Below are 21,259 nucleotides of genomic sequence, written 5' to 3'. Positions count from 1 at the left end.
TTCACACACTGATGGAGGGAGCTGCCATGCAAGGCGCCAACCAGCATCCATCAGGAGCAAGGGTGAAGTGTCTTGCTCAGGACACAACGGACGTGACGAGGTTGGTTCTAGGTGGGATTTGAACCAGTCACCCTCGGGTTGCGCACGGCCACTCTACCACTGCGCCACGCCGTCCCTTGTATGAACAAGATAGTTTTAATGTAGACACATAGAATAATCATACTGCTGTGATTATATGTATTAAGTGTTAATTCAAGGCTAAGGCAAAATATCGAGATATAAATCGTGTATCGTGATATGGCCTAAAAATAACAAGATATAAAAAAAGAAGCCATATCGCCCAGCCATAGTAAACACATAGAATCATCATACTGCTGTGATTACATGCATCAAGTGTTCATTCAAGGCTAAGGCAAAATATCGAGATATACATTGTATATCGTGACATGGCCTAAAAATATGAAGTTTAAAGTCATATACAACAATAACGACAACGACTTTTTACTCTCAACTGAGTTTGGTTTTTTTTAATGATTTCTGCTGGTGGTGTGCTTTCGGATTTTTTCACTAAAAATAAATTTGCTTTGGTTGAAAAACACTGCTCTATTCTATTCAATATATCATATACTGTGTCTCCATCCATCCATCCATTTCCTACCGCTTGTCCCGTTTTGGGTCACGGGGGGTCGCTGGAGCCTATTTCAGCTACAATCGGGCGGAAGGCAGCTTACACCCTGGACAAGTCGCAACCTCATCACAGGGCCAACACAGCGAGACAGACAACATTCACACTCACATTCACACACTAGGGACAATTTTTTTGTGTTGCCAATCAATCTATCCCCAGGTGCATTTCTTTGGAGGTGGGAGGAAGCTGGAGTACCCGGAGGGAACCCACGCAGTCACGGGGAGAACATGCAAACTCCACACAGGAAGATCCCGAGCTTGGGATTGAACCCAGGACAACTCAGGACCTTCGTATTGTGAGGCACATGCACTAACTTCTATTCCACCATGCTGTATGTATAATATTTTATAATATTATATTATTTTATATATTATATTATATATACTATAATATCATACTGTATGTATAATATGTAAATATTACATATATGTTATATTGCTATATTTTTTGTCTACTTTATACCTGCATTATCCTTTCCATCCTTTGTAACTGAACCATACTGTGTGGAATAATTTCCCTTGTGGATCTTAAAAGCCTACTGAAACTCACAACTACCGACCACACAGTCTGATAGTTTATATATCAATGATGAAATATTGACATTGCGACACATGCCAATACGGCCGGTTTAGTTTACTAAATTACAATTTTAAATTTCCCGCAGAGTTTCTTGTTGAAAACGTCGCGGAATGTTGGCGCGTGACTTTCCGGGGTTTGAGGAGACGTATTAGCGCAGCACCACTTGCGGCTAAAAGTTGTCTCTTTTCATCGCGCAATTACACAGTATTCTGGACATCTGTGTTGCTGAATCTTTTGCAATTTGTTCAATTAATAATGGAGAAGTCAAAGTAGAAAGATGGAGGTGGGAAGCTTTAGCCTTTAGCCACACAAACACACGGTGTTTCCTTGTTTAAAATTCCCGGAGGTGAAGCTTTACTATGGATCAGAGCAGTCAGGCGAACATGAATCACAACTACATGTCGCCCGGCAGTTTTTGGTGAGAAAATTGTGGAAATAAGTCGCCTCTTATCGGAGATCAGCGGAGCTTCTGTCGTGCTACAGCTGCTGTGACTAATTCCCTCAGAGACTGGCGTCAAGACACCCGTGGACACACCGCTCCGACTATCAGGTACTATTTAACTCACTAAAACACTAGCAACACAATAGAAAGATAAGGGATTTCCAAAAATTATCCTAGTAAATGTGTCTAAAAACATCTGAATCGCTCCCAAAGTAATTGCCTTTTTTTTTTGTAGTCCGTCACTTTTAAATTTCCTCATCCACGAATCTTTCATCCTCGCTTAAATTAATGGGGAAATTGTCGCTTTCTCGGTCCGATTTGCTCTTGCTGCTGGAGGCTCACATTGTAAACAATGTGAGGATGTGAGGAGCACTACAACCAGTGACGTCACGCGCACATCTTCCGATAAAGGCAAGGCTTTTTTATTAGCGACCAAAAGTTGCAAACTTTATTGTCGATGTTCTCTACTAAATCCTTTAAGCAAAAATATGGCAATATCACGAAATGATCAAGTATGACACATACAATGGACCTGCTATCCCCGTTTAAACAAGAAAATCTAATTTCAGTAGGCCTATAAGTACATTTTCTACACGCAGAGGATTGCTGTATAAATCTAATGTGCATACGGTGTGACAATAACCAAGCACTACAATGATGTATTAAATATAAACACAGCCTACTTTCAAGGAACTTTAAGAAAAACAGCTGGCTGAGACGCATTATGGCTGTTTAGTGCATCCTGTACGTTGTTATTGCACACAGTTAAATGCATCGCCCGATCGTTTGTGCGCTACCAAAATAGACAAATTTCCCGCTGAGTTTCTTGTTGAAGACGTTGCGGAATGATGACGTGTGCGCGTGACATCTCGGGTTGGAGGGGACATATTAGCGCAGCACCACTTGCGGCTAAAAGTCGTCTCTTTTCATCGCACAATTACAGAGTATTCTGGACATCTGTGTTGCTGAATCTTTTGCAATTTGTTACAATTAATAATGGAGAAGTCAAAGTTGAAAGATGGAGGTGGGAAGCTTTAGCCTTTAGCCACACAAACACACGGTGCTTCCTTGTTTAAAATTCCCGGAGGTGAAGCTTTACTATGGATCAGAGCGGTCAAGCGAGCATGGATCACGACTACATGTCGACCGTCAGTTTTCGGTGAGAAAATTGTGGAGCTTCTGTCGTCCTGCAGCTGTCGTGACTAATTCCCTCAGAGACTGGCGTCAAGACACCCGTGTACACACCCCTCCGACTATCAGGTACTATTTAACTCACTAAAACACTAGCAACACAATAGAAAGATAAGGGATTTCCCAGAATTATCATAGTAAATGTGTTTAAAAACATCTGAATCGCTCCCAATGTAATTGCCTTTTTTTTTGTAGTCCGTCACTTTTAAATTTCCTCATCCACGAATCTTTCATCCTCGCTCAAATTAATGGGGAAATTGTCGCTTTCTCGGTCCGATTTGCTCTTGCTGCTGGAGGCTCACATTGTAAACAATGTGAGGATGTGAGGAGCACTACAACCAGTGACGTCACGCGCACATCCTCCGATAAAGGCAAGGCTTTTTTATTAGCAACCTAAAGTTGCTAACTTTATCGTTGATGTTCTCTACTAAATCCTTTCAGCAAAAATATGGCAATATCGCGAAATGATCAAGTATGACACATAGAATGGGCCTGCTATCCCCGTTTAAATAAGAAAATCTCATTTCAGTAGGCTTATAAATTTGTCTAAGTCCACACACAATTTCTACACGCAGAGGATTGCTGTATAAATCTAAAGTGCATGCAGTGTGACAATAACCAAGCACTACAATGATGTATTAAATATAAACACAGCCTACTTTCAAGGAACTTTAAAAATAAACAGCTAGCTGAGACGCATTATGGCTGTTTAGTGCATCCTGTACGTTGTTATTGCACACAGTTAAATGCATCACCCGATCGTTTGTGCGCTACCAAAATAGACAAATTTCCCGCTGAGTTTCTTGTTGAAAACGTTGCGGAATGATGACGCGTATGATGACGCGTATGATGAGGCGTGCGCGTGACATCTCGGGTTGGAGGAGACATATTAGCGCAGCACCACTTGCGGCTAAAAGTCGTCTCTTTTCATCGCACAATTACACAGTATTCTGGACATCTGTGTTGCTGAATCTTTTGCAATTTGTTCAATTAATAATGGAGAAGTCAAAATTGAAAGATGGAGGTGGGAAGCTTTAGCCTTTAGCCGCACAAACACACGGTGTTTCCTTGTTTAAAATTCCCGGAGGTGAAGCTTTACTATGGATCAGAGCGGTCAAGCGAACATGGATCCCGACTACATGTCGACCGTCAGTTTTCGGTGAGAAAATTGTGGAGCTTCTGTCGTCCTTCAGCTGCCGTGACTAATTCCCTCAGAGACTGGCGTCAAGACACCCGTGGACACACCCCTCCGACTATCAGGTACTATTTAACTCACTAAAACACTAGCAACACAATAGAAAGATAAGGGATTTCCAAGAATTATCCTAGTAAATGTGTCTAAAAACATCTGAATCGCTCCCAAAGTAATTGCCTTTTTTTTTTGTAGTCCGTCACTTTTAAATTTCCTCATCCACGAATCTTTCATCCTCGCTTAAATTAATGGGGAAATTGTCGCTTTCTCGGTCCGATTTGCTCTTGCTGCTGGAGGCTCACATTGTAAACAATGTGAAGATGTGAGGAGCACTACAACCAGTGACGTCATGCGCACATCTTCCGATAAAGGCAAGACTTTTTTATTAGCGACCAAAAGTTGCAAACTTTATTGTCGATGTACTCTACTAAATCCTTTAAGCAAAAATATGGCAATATCACGAAATGATCAAGTATGACACATACAATGGACCTGCTATCCCTGTTTAAACAAGAAAATCTAATTTCAGTAGGCCTATAAGTAAATTTTCTACACGCAGAGGATTGCTGTATAAATCTAATGTGCATACGGTGTGACAATAACCAAGCACTACAATGATGTATTAAATATAAACACAGCCTACTTTCAAGGAACTTTAAAAAAAACAGCTAGCAGAGACGCATTATGGCTGTTTAGTGCATCCTGTACGTCGTTATTGCACACAGTTAAATGCATCGCCCGATCGTTTGTGCGCTACCAAAATAGACAAATTTCCCGCTGAGTTTCTTGTTGAAGACGTTGCGGAATGATGACGTGTGCGCGTGACATCTCGGGTTGGAGGGGACATATTAGCGCAGCACCACTTGCGGCTAAAAGTCGTCTCTTTTCATCGCGCAATTACAGAGTATTCTGGACATCTGTGTTGCTGAATCTTTTGCAATTTGTTACAATTAATAATGGAGAAGTCAAAGTTGAAAGATGGAGGTGGGAAGCTTTAGCCTTTAGCCACACAAACACACGGTGCTTCCTTGTTTAAAATTCCCGGAGGTGAAGCTTTACTATGGATCAGAGCGGTCAAGCGAGCATGGATCACGACTACATGTCGACCGTCAGTTTTCGGTGAGAAAATTGTGGAGCTTCTGTCGTCCTGCAGCTGTCGTGACTAATTCCCTCAGAGACTGGCGTCAAGACACCCGTGGACACACCCCTCCGACTATCAGGTACTATTTAACTCACTAAAACACTAGCAACACAATAGAAAGATAAGGGATTTCCCAGAATTATCATAGTAAATGTGTTTAAAAACATCTGAATCGCTCCCAATGTAATTGCCTTTTTTTTTGTAGTCCGTCACTTTTAAATTTCCTCATCCACGAATCTTTCATCCTCGCTCAAATTAATGGGGAAATTGTCGCTTTCTCGGTCCGATTTGCTCTTGTTGCTGGAGGCTCACATTGTAAACAATGTGAGGATGTGAGGAGCACTACAACCAGTGACGTCACGCGCACATCCTCCGATAAAGGCAAGGCTTTTTTATTAGCAACCTAAAGTTGCAAACTTTATCGTCGATGTTCTCTACTAAATCCTTTCAGCAAAAATATGGCAATATCGCGAAATGATCAAGTATGACACATAGAATGGGCCTGCTATCCCCGTTTAAATAAGAAAATCTCATTTCAGTAGGCTTATAAATTTGTCTAAGTCCACACACAATTTCTACACGCAGAGGATTGCTGTATAGATCTAATGTGCATGCGGTGTGACAATAACCAAGCACTACAATGATGTATTAAATATAAACACAGCCTACTTTCAAGGAACTTTAAAAATAAACAGCTAGCTGAGACGCATTATGGCTGTTTAGTGCATCCTGTACGTTGTTATTGCACACAGTTAAATGCATCGCCCGATCGTTTGTGCGCTACCAAAATAGACAAATTTCCCGCTGAGTTTCATGTTGAAAACGTTGCGGAATGATGACGCGTATGATGACGCGTGCGCGTGACATCTCGGGTTGGAGGAGACATATTAGCGCAGCACCACTTGCGGCTAAAAGTCGTCTCTTTTCATCGCACAATTACACAGTATTCTGGACATCTGTGTTGCTGAATCTTTTGCAATTTGTTCAATTAATAATGGAGAAGTCAAAATTGAAAGATGGAGGTGGGAAGCTTTAGCCTTTAGCCGCACAAACATACGGTGTTTCCTTGTTTAAAATTCCCGGAGGTGAAGCTTTACTATGGATCAGAGCGGTCAAGCGAACATGGATCCCGACTACATGTCGACCGTCAGTTTTCGGTGAGAAAATTGTGGAAATAGGTCGCCTCTTACTGGAGATCAGCGGAACTTCTGTTGTGCTGCAGCTGCCGTGACTAATTCCCTCAGAGACTGGCGTCAAGACACCCGTGGACACACCCCTCCGACTATCAGGTACTATTTAACTCACTAAAACACTAGCAACACAATAGAAAGATAAGGGATTTCCCAGAATTATCCTAGTAAATGTGTTTAAAAACATCTGAATCGCTCCCAATCTCTCTTTTTTTTTGTAGTCCGTGTCTTTTAAATTTCCTCATCTACAAATCTTTCATCTTCGCTCAAATTAATGGTGAAATTGTCGCTTTCTTGGTCCGATTTGCTCTTGCTGCTGGAGGATCAGAGCGGTCAAGCGAACATGGATCCCGACTACATGTCGACCGTCAGTTTTCGGTGAGAAAATTGTGGAGCTTCTGTCGTCCTGCAGCTGCCGTGACTAATTCCCTCAGAGACTGGCGTCAAGACACCCGTGGACACACCCCTCCGACTATCAGGTACTATTTAACTCACTAAAACACTAGCAACACAATAGAAAGATAAGGGATTTCCCAGAATTATCCTAGTAAATGTGTTTAAAAACATTTGAATCGCTCCCAATGCAATCGCCTTTCTTTTTTTTCGTAGTCCGTCACTTTTAAATTTCCTCATCCACAAATCTTTCATCCTCGCTCAAATTAATGGTGAAATTGTCGCTTTCTCGGTACGATTTGCTCTTGTTGCTGGAAGCTCCAATGTGAGGATGTGAGGAGCACTACAACCAGTGAGGTCACCCGCACATCTTCTGATAAAGGCAAGACTTTTTTATTAGCGACCAAAAGTTGCAAACTTTATCGTCGATGTTCTCTACTAAATCCTTTCAGCAAAAATATGGCAATATCGCGAAATGATCAAGTATGACACATACAATGGACCTGCTATCCCCGTTTAAATAAGAAAATCTCATTTCAGTAGGCCTATAAGTAAATTTTCTACACGCAGAGGATTGCTGTATAGATCTAATGTGCATACGGTGTGACAATAACCAAGCACTACAATGATGTATTAAATATAAACACAGCCTACTTTCAAGGAACTTTGAAAAAAAAACAGCTAGCTGAGACGCATTATGGTTGTTTAGTGCATCCTGTACGTTGTTATTGCACACAGTTAAATGCATCGCCCGATCATTTGTGCGCTACCAAAATAGACAAATTTCCCGCTGGGTTTCTTGTTGAAAACGTTGCGGAATGATGACGCGTATGATGAGGCGTGCGCGTGACATCTCGGGTTGGAGGAGACATATTAGCGCAGCGCCACTTGCGGCTAAAAGTTGTCTCTTTTCATCGCGCAATTACAGAGTATTCTGGACATCTGTGTTGCTGAATCGTTTGCAATTTGTTACAATTAATAATGGAGAAGTCAAAGTAGAAAGATGGAGGTGGGAAGCTTTAGCCTTTAGCCACACAAACACACGGAGTTTCCTTGTTTAAAATTCCCGGAGGTGCAGCTTTACTATGGATCAGAGCGGTCGAGCGAACATGGATCCCGACTACATGTCGACCGTCAGTTTTCGGTGAGAAAATTGTGGAGCTTCTGTCGTCCTGCAGCTGCCGTGACTAATTCCCTCAGAGACTGGCGTCAAGACACCCGTGGACACACCACTCCGACTATCAGGTACTATTTAATTCCCTAAAACACTAGCAACACAATAGAAAGATAAGGTATTTCCCAGAATTATCCTAGTAAATGTGTCTAAAAACATCTGAATCGCTCTCAATGCAATCGCCTTTTTTTTTTGTAGTCCCTTCCAGCCATCCATTTTCTACCGCTTATTCCCTTTTGGGGTTGCGGGGGGCGCTGGCGCCTATCTCAGCTACAATCGGGCGGAAGGCAGGGTACACCCTGGACAAGTCGCCACCTCATCGCAGGGCCAACACAGATAGACAGACCGTCACTTTTAAATTTCCTCATCCACAAATCTTTCATCCTCGCTCAAATTAATGGTGAAATTGTCACTTTCTCGGTCCGATTTGCTCTTGCTGCTGGAGGCTCACATTGTCAACAATGTGAGGAGCACTACAAGCAGTGACGTCACGCGCACAGCTTCCGATGAAGGCAAGGCTTTTTTATTAGCGACCAAAAGTTGCAAACTTTATCGCCGATGTTCTCTACTAAATCCTTTCAGCAAAAACATGGCAATATCGCGAAATGATCAAGTATGACACATAGAATGGACCTGCTATCCCCGTTTAAATAAGAAAATCTCATTTCAGTAGGCCTATAAGTAAATTTTCTACACGCAGAGGATTGCTGTATAGATCTAATGTGCATACGGTGTGACAATAACCAAGCACTACAATGATGTATTAAATATAAACACAGCCTACTTTCAAGGAACTTTGAAAAAAAAAACAGCTAGCTGAGACGCATTATGGTTGTTTAGTGCATCCTGTACGTTGTTATTGCACACAGTTAAATGCATCGCCCGATCATTTGTGCGCTACCAAAATAGACAAATTTCCCGCTGGGTTTCTTGTTGAAAACGTTGCGGAATGATGACGCGTATGATGAGGCGTGCGCGTGACATCTCGGGTTGGAGGAGACATATTAGCGCAGCGCCACTTGCGGCTAAAAGTTGTCTCTTTTCATCGCGCAATTACAGAGTATTCTGGACATCTGTGTTGCTGAATCGTTTGCAATTTGTTACAATTAATAATGGAGAAGTCAAAGTAGAAAGATGGAGGTGGGAAGCTTTAGCCTTTAGCCGCACAAACACACGGAGTTTCCTTGTTTAAAATTCCCGGAGGTGAAGCTTTACTATGGATCAGAGCGGTCAAGCGAACATGGATCCCGACTACATGTCGACCGTCAGTTTTCGGTGAGAAAATTGTGGAGCTTCTGTCGTCCTGCAGCTGCCGTGACTAATTCCCTCAGAGACTGGCGTCAAGACACCCGTGGACACACCCCTCCGACTATCAGGTACTATTTAACTCCCTAAAACACTAGCAACACAATAGAAAGATAAGGTATTTCCCAGAATTATCCTAGTAAATGTGTCTAAAAACATCTGAATCGCTCCCAATACAATCACTTTTTTTTTGTAGTCCGTCACTTTTAAATTTCCTCATCCATGAATCTTTCATCCTCGCTCAAATTAATGGTGACATTGTCGCTTTCTCGGTCCGATTTGCTCTTGCTGCTGGAGGCTCACATTGTAAACAATGTGAGGAGCACTACAACCAGTGACGTCACGCGCACATCTTCTAATAAAGGCAAGACTTTTTTATTAGCGACCAAAAGTTGCAAATTTTAGCGTCGATGTTCTCTACTAAATCCTTTCAGCAAAAACATGGCAATATCGCGAAATGATCAAGTATGACACATAAAATGGACCTGCTATCCCCGTTTAAATAAGAAAATCTCATTTCAGTAGGCCTATAAGTACATTTCTACACGCAGAGGATTGCTGTTTAAATCCAATGTGCATGCGGTGTGACAATAACCAAGCACTACAATGATGTATCAAATATAAACACAGCCTGCTTTCAAGGAACTTTTAAAAAAACAGCTAGCTGAGACGCATTATGGCTGTTTAGTGCATCCTGTACGTTGTTATTGCACACAGTTCAATGCATCATCGTCCGATCGTTTGTGCGCTACCAAAATACACAAATAAATTGCACTTTCCGTGCGAGGCTTTACAGACTGGAGAAATAACCGAAAGAAGCTTAACAAAATCCGGGCTCGCGGCTCCTGCAGGCCCGTGTGGAGCTCCGGGCTTGCAGCGCGGGAGCTCGGCTAGCATTCGCGTCGCTTTCCGTTCCCACGTACAAATAAACAGCAGAGAAACTGTCATTTACCCGTGATGCAGGCGTTGACCGCCGTGGGCTTCTGAGCGGTGACGACGTAGTTGTATGACATTTTTTTCCCTTTTCAGCCCGGTTGAAGATAAACACCAATATAGTGTTATATCTCGCGCACAAGTGAGAAAATCATTAGAAACTACAACTACCGGAAGTAGTCAGTTAGCAGAGCCGCGGCGGGTCCGTGAAGCATGGCAAGCTAGCAGCAGCTAAGGGCTAGAGCGCCATCTAACGTCACGGAGGAGTGTGGCTTCATTTACAGCTCGCTTTCCAAATAGAACACGGGTGTCCAAAGTGTAAAAATATTATTACAAAATATCTATCAATCAATCAATCAATCAATGTATTTTATTTCGGCAATCTTCACATAAAACAAAGAACAACAACAAGAAAATAAATAAAAAATAAATAAAAAAAAAACACTCATTTGAGCAATGATTGAGCCGAAAGGGTGTAGGTTGAAGCAACGCTTATATAAACCTACCCCATCACAACAAGAAGAAGGTTCAAAATATATAAAATCTAAAACATGCTTCACTTATATTACTTTTTTTTTAAAACAATATACAAGCAACATATATGTAGCACACGTCTCATATACACAGTTTAACATTTAAATCAAACATATACATTTGTACACTTATATATATACATATATATATATATATATATACACAATTTATTTAAATTCCATATAAAGTGGTAATATATACATTTTAATATAACCTATATGTATAATTATGAAATCATAAATTGTATTTATATACATATTATATATTATTGTCTTTCTAAAACAATGTTTGCTCTTCTTTCTTATATTTAAATATTAAAAAAAACATACAAAGTAGATTAAAAGAGAAAGTAGGTGTAAAGCAGTTATGTTTGACCACAGAGGGCAGCTTTGAACACAATTTCCTATCCATTGGATTATAAGAAAAATGTTTGACGTACAAATGTAAAAAAAAAAAAATACGTATACCGTATTTCCTTGAATTTCCGCCGCGCTTACCAAAGGCATGCGGTAAAAGTAAGCATGCATGCGCTAATTATTTTAAAACCTCTTCTCACTCCGGCACTTACCAAAGGTATGAAGTAAAAATTTGAGTGTGATGTAAGTTTGGACCTCAAATCCTACTGAAAAGCTCTTAATCTTCTTCCCTTTATGCGATTTCAAATTACCGGTATTGAAATCTGCCTCCTCCATTTTGAAAATGATGACAGGGGAAGGGTCACTCGTCACATCACGAGTCTGACCAGGCGGTAATACCAAGCATGCGCTAATCATTTTGGGAAGCGAGTTTGACCCGGCAGTAATTCAAGGTGTTTTATATATATATCCAGCCATCCATTTTCTACCGCTTATTCCCTTTTTTTGGTGTCGCGGGGGGCGCTGGCGCCTATCTCAGCTACAATCGGGCGGAAGGCGGGGTACACCCTGGACAAGTCGCCACCTCATCGCAGGGCCAACACGGATAGACAGACAACATTCACACTCACATTCACACACTAGGGCCAATTTAGTGTTGCCAATCAACCTATCCCCAGGTGCATGTCTTTGGAGGTGGGAGGAAGCCGGAGTACCCGGAGGGAACCCACGTATTCACGGGGAGAACATGCAAACTCCAGCCTCCTCCATTTTGAAAATGATGACATCATGAGTTTAACCAGGCGGTAATACTAAGCATGCCCTAATGATTTTGGGAAGCGAGTAATTCAAGGTGTTATATATATATATATAACCGGCGGAAATTCTAGACATGCGCGAATAAAAATAATATTTTGCGAAAGGAATTTGACCCGGCGTTAATCCTGAGCCGGCGGTAATGCTAAGCATGCGCTAATTATTTTGCGAAACGAGTTTGACCCGGCAGTAATTCTAGGCAGGCGCATACTTTATACCCGGCGGCAATTCAAGGAAATCCGATATGATGACCAAGTGTTGGATGGGCAATATGAGCCCATCAACACGGATCAAGGAGCGAGAATGCCGTGATCACATGATTTCAACAACCAAAAAGAAAACATCCGACCTCAGTACAATTACATTTAATGACATTCATTTCAAGAAGAACGAAATTAAGTTTAGATCATCAACACTGCATAGCTGACCTCATCAATATTTAAGTTAAATTTATGTTTACATTAAAAAAAAAGTATCCATTTTATTTTATTTTTTATTTGGGATAACAAAGGTATTTACCTTTCAATTACAGTACAATGGAAACATTTCTACAGTAATGACAAACACAAGTTGTTTAACGGTTACTTGCATTATTATTATTGTTATTCTACGGTACATTAGGGTTGTAATTCAGTAGAAACACTGATCCATTATTTCTTCACTTTAATGTAGACAAAGGCTTTGAGTCTGCATGAAGCCAAATATTTTTGAAGCAAGTTATTGCATATTGTGCTAATGCGTGACTTTCAAACTTGCGACAATATTTTGTGGGCCCCACCTGAATATGAACGTTGAAAGGTAGTGCAGCCCGCCAGTTGGATAAGAATAACACTTGACAGCTGAACCAATCACTGTGGCTCCCGGGGCTGGGACATCCATTGGGTGTGATGCAAGCAGAGAAACTACTATATTGGATCCACGTTGGACTAGAACAGTGGTTCTTAACCTTGTTGGAGGTACTGAACCCCACCAGTTTCATATGCGCATCCAGCGAACCCTTCTTTAGTGAAAAATAAAATGTTTTTCAAATTCAAGACAAAGTTATGTGATCTTTTACAGGTGAACATAACCTCGTTCAAAGAACAAAACCAATACAGTGCATGAATTCCTCACAAATTACAAACCTGCAAATCAGTTTGGGTTCCGCTGTTGCCGTATCCCTAAGATTTATGTACACGATGAGTCGGGTGTGGCTTGAGTGGAGGCTCCACTGAACCCCTGAGGCCGACTCACCAAACCCCTGGGGTTCGATCGAACCCTGGTTAAGAACCACTGGACTAGACTCTCACCTCTATTGGACTTTCACAATATCATGTTAGACCCGCTCGACATCCATTGCTCTCTGTCCTCTGGGGCCGGGGTTGCCCACTTTTGCGGTCCTCTCCAAGGTTTCTCATAGTCGTCATTGTCACTGTCACCGACGTCCCATTGGGTGTGAGTTTTTCCTTGCCCTTATGTGGGCTCTACTGAGGATATCGTTCTGGTTTGTACAGCCCTTTGAGACACTTATGATTTAGGGCTATATAAATAAACATTGATTGATTGATTTATATATATATATATATATATATATATTATATATATATATATATATATATATATATATATATATATATAGCCCTGCGATGAGGTGGCGACTTGTCCAGGGTTTACCCCACCTTCCGCCCGACTGTAGCTGATATAGGCGCCAGCGCCCCCCGCAACCCCAAAAGGGAATAAGCTGTAGAAAATGGATGGATATATATATATATATATATATATATATATATATATATATATATATATATATATATAAAACACCATAGATGTTATAGTAAAATTATTGTGACTGAGCTGACAGTTTGTTTTTTTTTTACTTTAAAAAAAAAAAGTAAGAAAAACAAACACAATAATTTTACAATAAAATATATGGTGTTTTTCGCAGCATATTACTGTAAATGGAAAAAAACAGTACCACAGTTTGTTAAAAAAAAAACAACCTCTCAGCTCAGTTGCCAGAATTTTACCACACATGCACACATACATAAACACACACACACACACACGCACACACTCCCTCTCACACACACACACACACACACACACACACACACACACACACACACACACACACACACACACACACACAAACACACACAAATGTATATATATGAACATATATACACATATAAATATGTGTGTGTGTAGTGTACAAATATGGATATATATATATATATATATATATATATATATATATATATATATATATAGTGTGTGTGTATGTACATGTATACATTTGTTTACGTATATATATAGTTTCCAGAATTTTACTACACACGCACGCATACACAGACACAAACACAGACACACGCACACATCCATTTTCTACATACCGCTTATATATATATATATATATATATATATATATATATATATATATACATATATATACATGTATATACATATATATATATATGTGTGTATATATATATATATATATATATATATATGTATATATATATATATATATATATATATATATATATATATATATATATATATACATATATATATATATATATATATATATATATGTTGTTTGTCTATCTGTGTTGGGCCCTGCGATGAGGTGGAGACTTGTCCAGGGTGTGAGATAGGTTCCATCACCCTCCGCGACCCCGAAAGAGACAAGCGTTAGAAAATGGATGGATGGATATATTTTTTTATTTTCAAATATTTATTTTTGTGATGAGGTGGCGACTTGTCCAGGGTGTACCCCGCCTTCCGCCCGATTGTAGCTGAGATAGGCGCCAGCGCCCCCCGCGACCCCGAAAGGGAATAAGCGGTAGAAAATGGATGGATGGATATTTTCAATGTACGGCCCCTACTTGAAAACCTCACATGGCACCCTTCAAATAGAATACAACTTTGAAAAGCTGTCTTTAGAAATTGTATTTCCAACGTGATAATAAGGTTATGAATATTATACAAATAAATGTGAACAATTTACTGCGCGACTGCCCGATACGCAGTGATTTGTCTTTTAATTGTGCACTTGCTTTGCAAAGGTATTCTTGCATAATTCAAATGAAATGTTGTAAATATTATATAATAATTATTCCTTTCATCCATTGCATATAATATAATCCTGCACTTGGTCAAAAGGGGTTGGAGCCTTTGACTCATGGATTGCTTTCATCTATGATGCTGATCAGACTGAAACAAACAATAAAAGTTGCCTTTTTGCATTAAATGCTTGTCTTATGTGGCGCATCATCTTCTTCCATACCATTTTTGAAACAAAACATATACAATAATCTGATTTTAAATCGCATTATTGCTTTACTTGCCTATGTGCTTAAATTTATTATTCCCAACTATTGACAGCAAAGTTTCTCGCTTTACGGTAGCAGTTTTTTATGACGTCACGGCGTCACCATGACGATACGAAAGTGTGAGGGAACCAGGTGGATTTTACCGACAAGTTCCCTTAAAAGACTACTTTCAGGTACTTTTGGGCGCTTTGCTGCTTAACTGAATGATTAATAACATGAATTATTTTCGATTAGTAATAAGACAGACGTCACATATTGCGGCACAGTTGGTAAGAATGCAACAGATACGCGCTTTTGACATCAATAACGCGCAAAAACTACATCATCAATCGTAAATAAGACCCTTGTTTGTTAACCTGTACTAACGGAAGGTAAACTGTAACTTTGTTTTTGACTCGAAAAAACGCATTCAAGCTGGCTTGGCTTGAAAACATGGGTTGCTATGGGCAACGGTGTAGAGACCGTCTACCAAGGGTCACCAACCTTTTTGAAACCAAGAGCTACTTCTTGGGTACTGATTAATGCGAAGGGCTACCAGTTTGATACACACTTAAATACATTGCCAGAAATAGCCAATTTGCTCAATTTACCTTTAATATATATATATATATATATATATCCATCCATCCATCCATTTTCTATCTCAGCTACAATCGGGCGGAAGGCGGGGTACACCCTGGACAAGTCGCCACCACATCGCAGGGCCAACACAGATAGACAAACGACATTCACACACTAGGGCCAATTTAGTGTTGCCAATCAACCTATCCCCAGGTGCATGTCTTTGGAAGGGGGAGGAAGCCGGAGTACCCGGAGGGAACCCACGCATTCACGGGGAGAACATGCAAACTCCACACAGAAAGATCCCGAGCCTGGATTTGAACCCAGGACTGCAGGAACTTCGTATTGTGAGGCAGACGCACTAACCCCTCTTCCACCGTGAAGCCCCTATATATATATATATATATATATATATATATATATATATATATATATATATATATATATATATATATATATATATATATATATATATATATATATATATATATATATATATATATATATATATATATATGTGTATATATGTATATATATATATATATGTGTATATATGTATATATATATATATATATGTATATATGTATATATATATATATATATATATATATATGTATATATATATATATATATGTATGTATATATGTATATATATATATATATATATATATATATATATATATATATATATGGGTATTTCTGTCTGGCATTCTGTCGTACATTTTTTTTCCTTTTACTGAAGGTTTTTTGTAGAGAATAAATGATGAAAAAACACTTAATTGAGCGGTTTAAAAGAGGAAAAACACACAAAAAAATTCAAATAAAATTTTGAAACATAGTTTATCTTCATATTCGACTCTTTAAAATTCAAAATTCAACCGAAAAAAAGAGAAAAACTAGCTAATTCGAATCTTTTTGAAAAAATTTAAGAATTTATGGAACATCCATCCATCCATCCATTTTCTACCGCTTATTCCCTTTCGGGGTCGCGGGGGGCACTGGCGCCTATCTCAGCTACAATCGGGCGGAAGGCGGGGTACACCCTGGACAAATCGCCACCTCATCGCAGTTTATGGAACATCATTAGAAATTTTTCTTGATTAAGAATAATTTTCGAATTTTGATGACATGTTTTAAATAGATTAAAATCCACTTTGAAATAACATTTAAATTTGATTCTACAGATTTTCTAGATTTGCCAGAAATATTTTTGGGAACTTTAATCATAATAAGTTTGAAGAAATATTACACAAATATTCTTCGTCCAAAAAAACTGAAGCTAAAATGAAGAATTAAATTAAAATGTATTTATAATTCTTTACAAAAAAAAAAAACTTGAACATTGATTTAAATTGTCAGGAAAGAAGAGGAAGGAATTAAAAAGGTAAAATGGTATATATGTGTTTAAAAATCCTAAAATCATTTTTAAGGTTGTATTTTTTCTCTAAAATTGTCTTTCTGAAAGTTATAAGAAGCAAAGTAAAAAAATAAATGCATTTATTAAAACAAGTAAAGATCAAGTCTTTAAAATATTTTCTTGGATTTTCAAATTCTATTTGAGTTTTGTCTCTCTTAGAAATAAAAATGTCGAGCAAAACGAGACCAGCTTGCTAGCAAATAAATACAATTTAAAAAATAGAGGCAGCTCACTGGTAAGTGCTGCTATTTAAGCTATTTTTTAGAACAGGCCAGCGGGCTACTCATCTGGTCCTTACGGGCTACCTGGTGCCCGCGGGCACCGCGTTGGTGACCCCTGGTCTACAAAGAGCAAAAAACGTATAATAATGCAGTGCAGCGTCACCGTGGTCCTTTAAAATAATAAAAGTAAACTTTTGTCAAACTTTACTGGATTTTAACTTGAAAATTATCTTCAAATAAAATAAAATCAAATCAACTTTATTTCATGTTAGACCCGCTCGACATCCATTGCTTTCCTCCTCTCCAAGGTTCTCATGGTCATCATTGTCACCGACGTCCCACTGGGTGTGAGTTTTCCTTGCCCTCATGTGGGCCTACCGAGGATGTCGTAGTGGTTTGTGTTGTGGTTTGTGCAGCCCTTTGAGACACTAGTGATTTAGGGCTATATAAGTAAACATTGATTGATTGATTGAGAAAGCACATTTAAATTTTACCACAGGGGTAGCCAAAGTGCTGTACAATGGACAGGTTGAAAGATAATACGAGAACCGAGCAAACACAACACGAACAAAACACGATAAAAAATAACTAAATAAAATAAATAAAACATAAAAACAGGTTCACAGCAGGTGTATAATGGGGCGCCATTGCAGGATGGATATCACTCAGTGTTAAAAGCCATGGAATAAAAGTATGTTTTTAAGAGAGATTTAAAAACAGGAAAAGAGGAGGCTTGTCTAACACTCAGAGGTAGGTCGTTCCAGAGCTTGGGAGAAGCAGCGGCGAAAGCTCTGTCACCTCTAAGCTTCAGCCTTGTGTCAGGGACCGTCAGAAGCAGCTGATCGGCTGATCTTAGGGATCGGGTGGGGCAGTAAGGCTGAATGAGGTCGGAGAGATATGTTGGCGCAATGTTGTTTAGACATTTAAAACATAATAGAAGGAGTTTAAAGTTGTTTCGGTAAGTCACAAGGAGCCAGTGAAGGGACGCTAATATAGGGGCTATGTGCTCACGTCTGCGGGTCTGTGTTAGCAGACGAGCAGCAGAGTTCTGCACGAACTGCAGTCGGGCGAGGGAGGCCTGGCTAATGCCTACATACAGGGCATTGCAGTAGTCTAAACGATTCGAGATAAAGGCATGGATTAATTTCCCGAAATCATGTCCTGATAGAAGCAGTTTCACTTTCGCTATTTGGCGTGATTAATAAAAGCTTTTTTGAACGACGCTGCTGATTTGTTTTTCGAATTTAAAATCTGAGTCGAACTTTACCCCCAGGTTTGTGACACAGTCGCTGAGATACGGGGTCAGAGTGCCGAGGTCAACGTCGGGGGAGGGAGAGCGACTTGGATCGAACAATATAACTTCTGTTTTGTCCTCATTTAGGCTCAGGAAGTTAGCTGAAAGCCAGGCTTTGATGTCGTGCAGGCAGTCAATGAGACGTTGAACTGTGTTATTTTCTGCTATGGGAAAATAGATCTGGCAATCATCGGCATAAAAATGAAATGCAATGCCGAACTTCCTAAAAAATAGAACCAAGGGGGAGAAGGTAAAGCGCAAATAAGATTGGGGCAAGGATTGAGCCCTGGGGGACCCCATGTGGTAAAGGAGCTGTGGAAGACATACAACTGTCTATTTTTACACAAAAACTCCTGTCGGTTAGGTATGACCTGAACCAGTTGAGGGCGGCGCCCTAATACCCACACAGTTCTCCAGACGAGTGATTAAGGTAGCGTGGTCGACGGTGTCGAACGCAGCAGACAGATCTAAAAGCACCAGGACAACATATTTGCCAGAAGCAGTTGACAGGAGGATATCGTTAAAAACTTTTAGAAGCGCGGACTCTGTGCTGTGGAGGGCTTTAGAACCGGACTGGAACAGCTCAGTGATACCATTATCCTCTAAGAAGGGCAACAACTGACTGTAGACAACCATTTCTAATATTTTGGAAATGTATGGAAGATTAGAGATAGGTCTAAGGTTAGAGAGGAGGGAGGGGTCGAGGCTTGGTTTTTTAAGTGGAGGTCGTACCACTGCATGTTTAAACTCTACTGGAACTACTCACTATATAGTTTAGTTAAGCCCAAAGAACAACTTTTTTTTCCAAATATATCACTGACCCTACAATATTTTGATGCATTCTTATGGGCAAATACCTATTAGAGATGGTATTTATGGCTCATTCAAGGATATTGAAAAACCCTTCCTGTCAAAGAGCCGTTCAAATTGCTGGCTCGTTAATAAATTGTTAAGTTACTCAAATATCTATACATATCTATCAAATATTGTAGCAGTTATAAGATTAAAAATGTACATTTCCCGACATTACTGTATTTGAGGAATGTATTCTGAAAATGTATTAGAATTTAATTGGGTTTGTGTTTTAATCATTTATATTTATCCATTAGGGCAGTGTTTTTCAATCTTTTTTGAGCCAAGGCACATTTTTTGCGTTAAAAAAATGCGGAGGCACACTACCAGCAGAAATCATTAAAAAAACTAAATTCAGTTGACAGTAAAAAGTCGTTGTCGCAATTGTTGGCTATGACTTTAAAGCATAAGCAAGCATGCATCACTATAGCTCTTGTCTCAAAGTAGGTGTACCGCCACATCATGCCATTTTTTGCTGTTTTCCTGTGTGTAGTGTTTTTTTTCTTGTCTTGCACTCCTATTTTGGTGGCTTTTTTTCTTTTTTTGGTATTTTCCTGTAGCAGTTTCATGTCTTCCTTTGAGCGATATTTCCCGCATCTACTTTGTTTTAGCATTCAAGAATATTGCCGGACAAAAAATAGAAGATTAAAATAAAATTAAAAAAAAAACGGTCTTAGCCTGGGCCCTGGAGAGGGATGGAGACTGAGGCAAAGGGAAAAAAAAACAACAACTCGTAGCCATGGTACACAGCCCTCTTCCATGTGTGTAAGAGGGAAACATCAAACATCAAAGAACACAGAGGACATTAAAGACATTAAAGCAGCAGATACAACCAGACACTTTTACATACAGCTATGAATAAAAACTAAAAGAAACATATGCACTGTGGTGGCCTCTGCGGTGTTCCACGCCATCGTCCGCTGGGGTGGAGGGAGCATGGCCAGAGACAGGAGCAGACCCAACAAAGCAACCAAGACAGCAGACTCCACTCTCGGCCAGTGTCCAGATCGTACATGTTATAGTAGGCGACAAAGCCAATGGCTTCATAGCACGCCCTAATACTTATTATCTGGGTGACTACCGGCAGTCATTCAGTAGAATAATAGCGTCTCTTATTTTCTTCTTCGCTTTATGACACGGGTCTTAAATGGCACTTTGAATGGCAAAGGATACCGATCACAGAACCATGCATATCAAATATTTCCGGATGGTTCAACCGCCACCCGCCCGAATCTAATTAAAATCTATTTTTTCGTCATGTCAACCGCCCGACCCGCGGTTTATCCGCGGACTCCGCGAATGAGACCGCAAACCGCGCATCTCTAGTACACGCTTACTCAGCAGGCGCAAGCCATTGATACAACGTTGATTCTACATACATGTCCTTGAAAACTGACGTGCAAAATAGTCGTATTTGTAAATTGAGACAACGTTGATTATCAACGTGACAACCTGACATTGAATAAGCGCCGTCAAAAAGCATGTTGTTTTTAATGTTGTATTTGTGTTGTAGAATTTTGGTTGGGAAATGACCAGAATTCAATGGTCAAATCAATGTCACAACCTGACATTGAATAAACGTCGTCAAAAAGCACGGTGTATTTGTGTTGTAGGATTTTGTTTGGGAAATGACCAACACTCAATGGTCAAATCAACGTCATAACTCAAC

At 39.8% G+C, this 21,259-nt stretch overlaps 1 protein-coding gene across 1 annotated transcript in view; it reads right to left on the bottom strand.

The window, feature by feature from the left end:
• ddb1 (damage-specific DNA binding protein 1) overlaps positions 1 to 10,432 on the bottom strand; it is an 88,176-nt gene extending 77,744 nt beyond the window's left edge. Inside the window, exon 1 of the mRNA XM_061887628.1 lies at positions 10,248 to 10,432. Coding sequence (XP_061743612.1) covers positions 10,248 to 10,308 — 61 coding nt within the window. The 5' untranslated portion in view covers positions 10,309 to 10,432. The remainder of the gene's footprint in view (positions 1 to 10,247) is intronic.
• Between the last annotated feature and the right edge of the window lie 10,827 nt (positions 10,433 to 21,259).

This window comes from Nerophis ophidion, linkage group LG25 (genome assembly GCF_033978795.1).
Source record: "Nerophis ophidion isolate RoL-2023_Sa linkage group LG25, RoL_Noph_v1.0, whole genome shotgun sequence".
Lineage (NCBI taxonomy): Eukaryota > Metazoa > Chordata > Actinopteri > Syngnathiformes > Syngnathidae > Nerophis > Nerophis ophidion.
The sequence above is the reverse complement of the archived record's forward strand: the minus strand, read 5'-3'. Positions and strand labels throughout refer to the sequence as shown.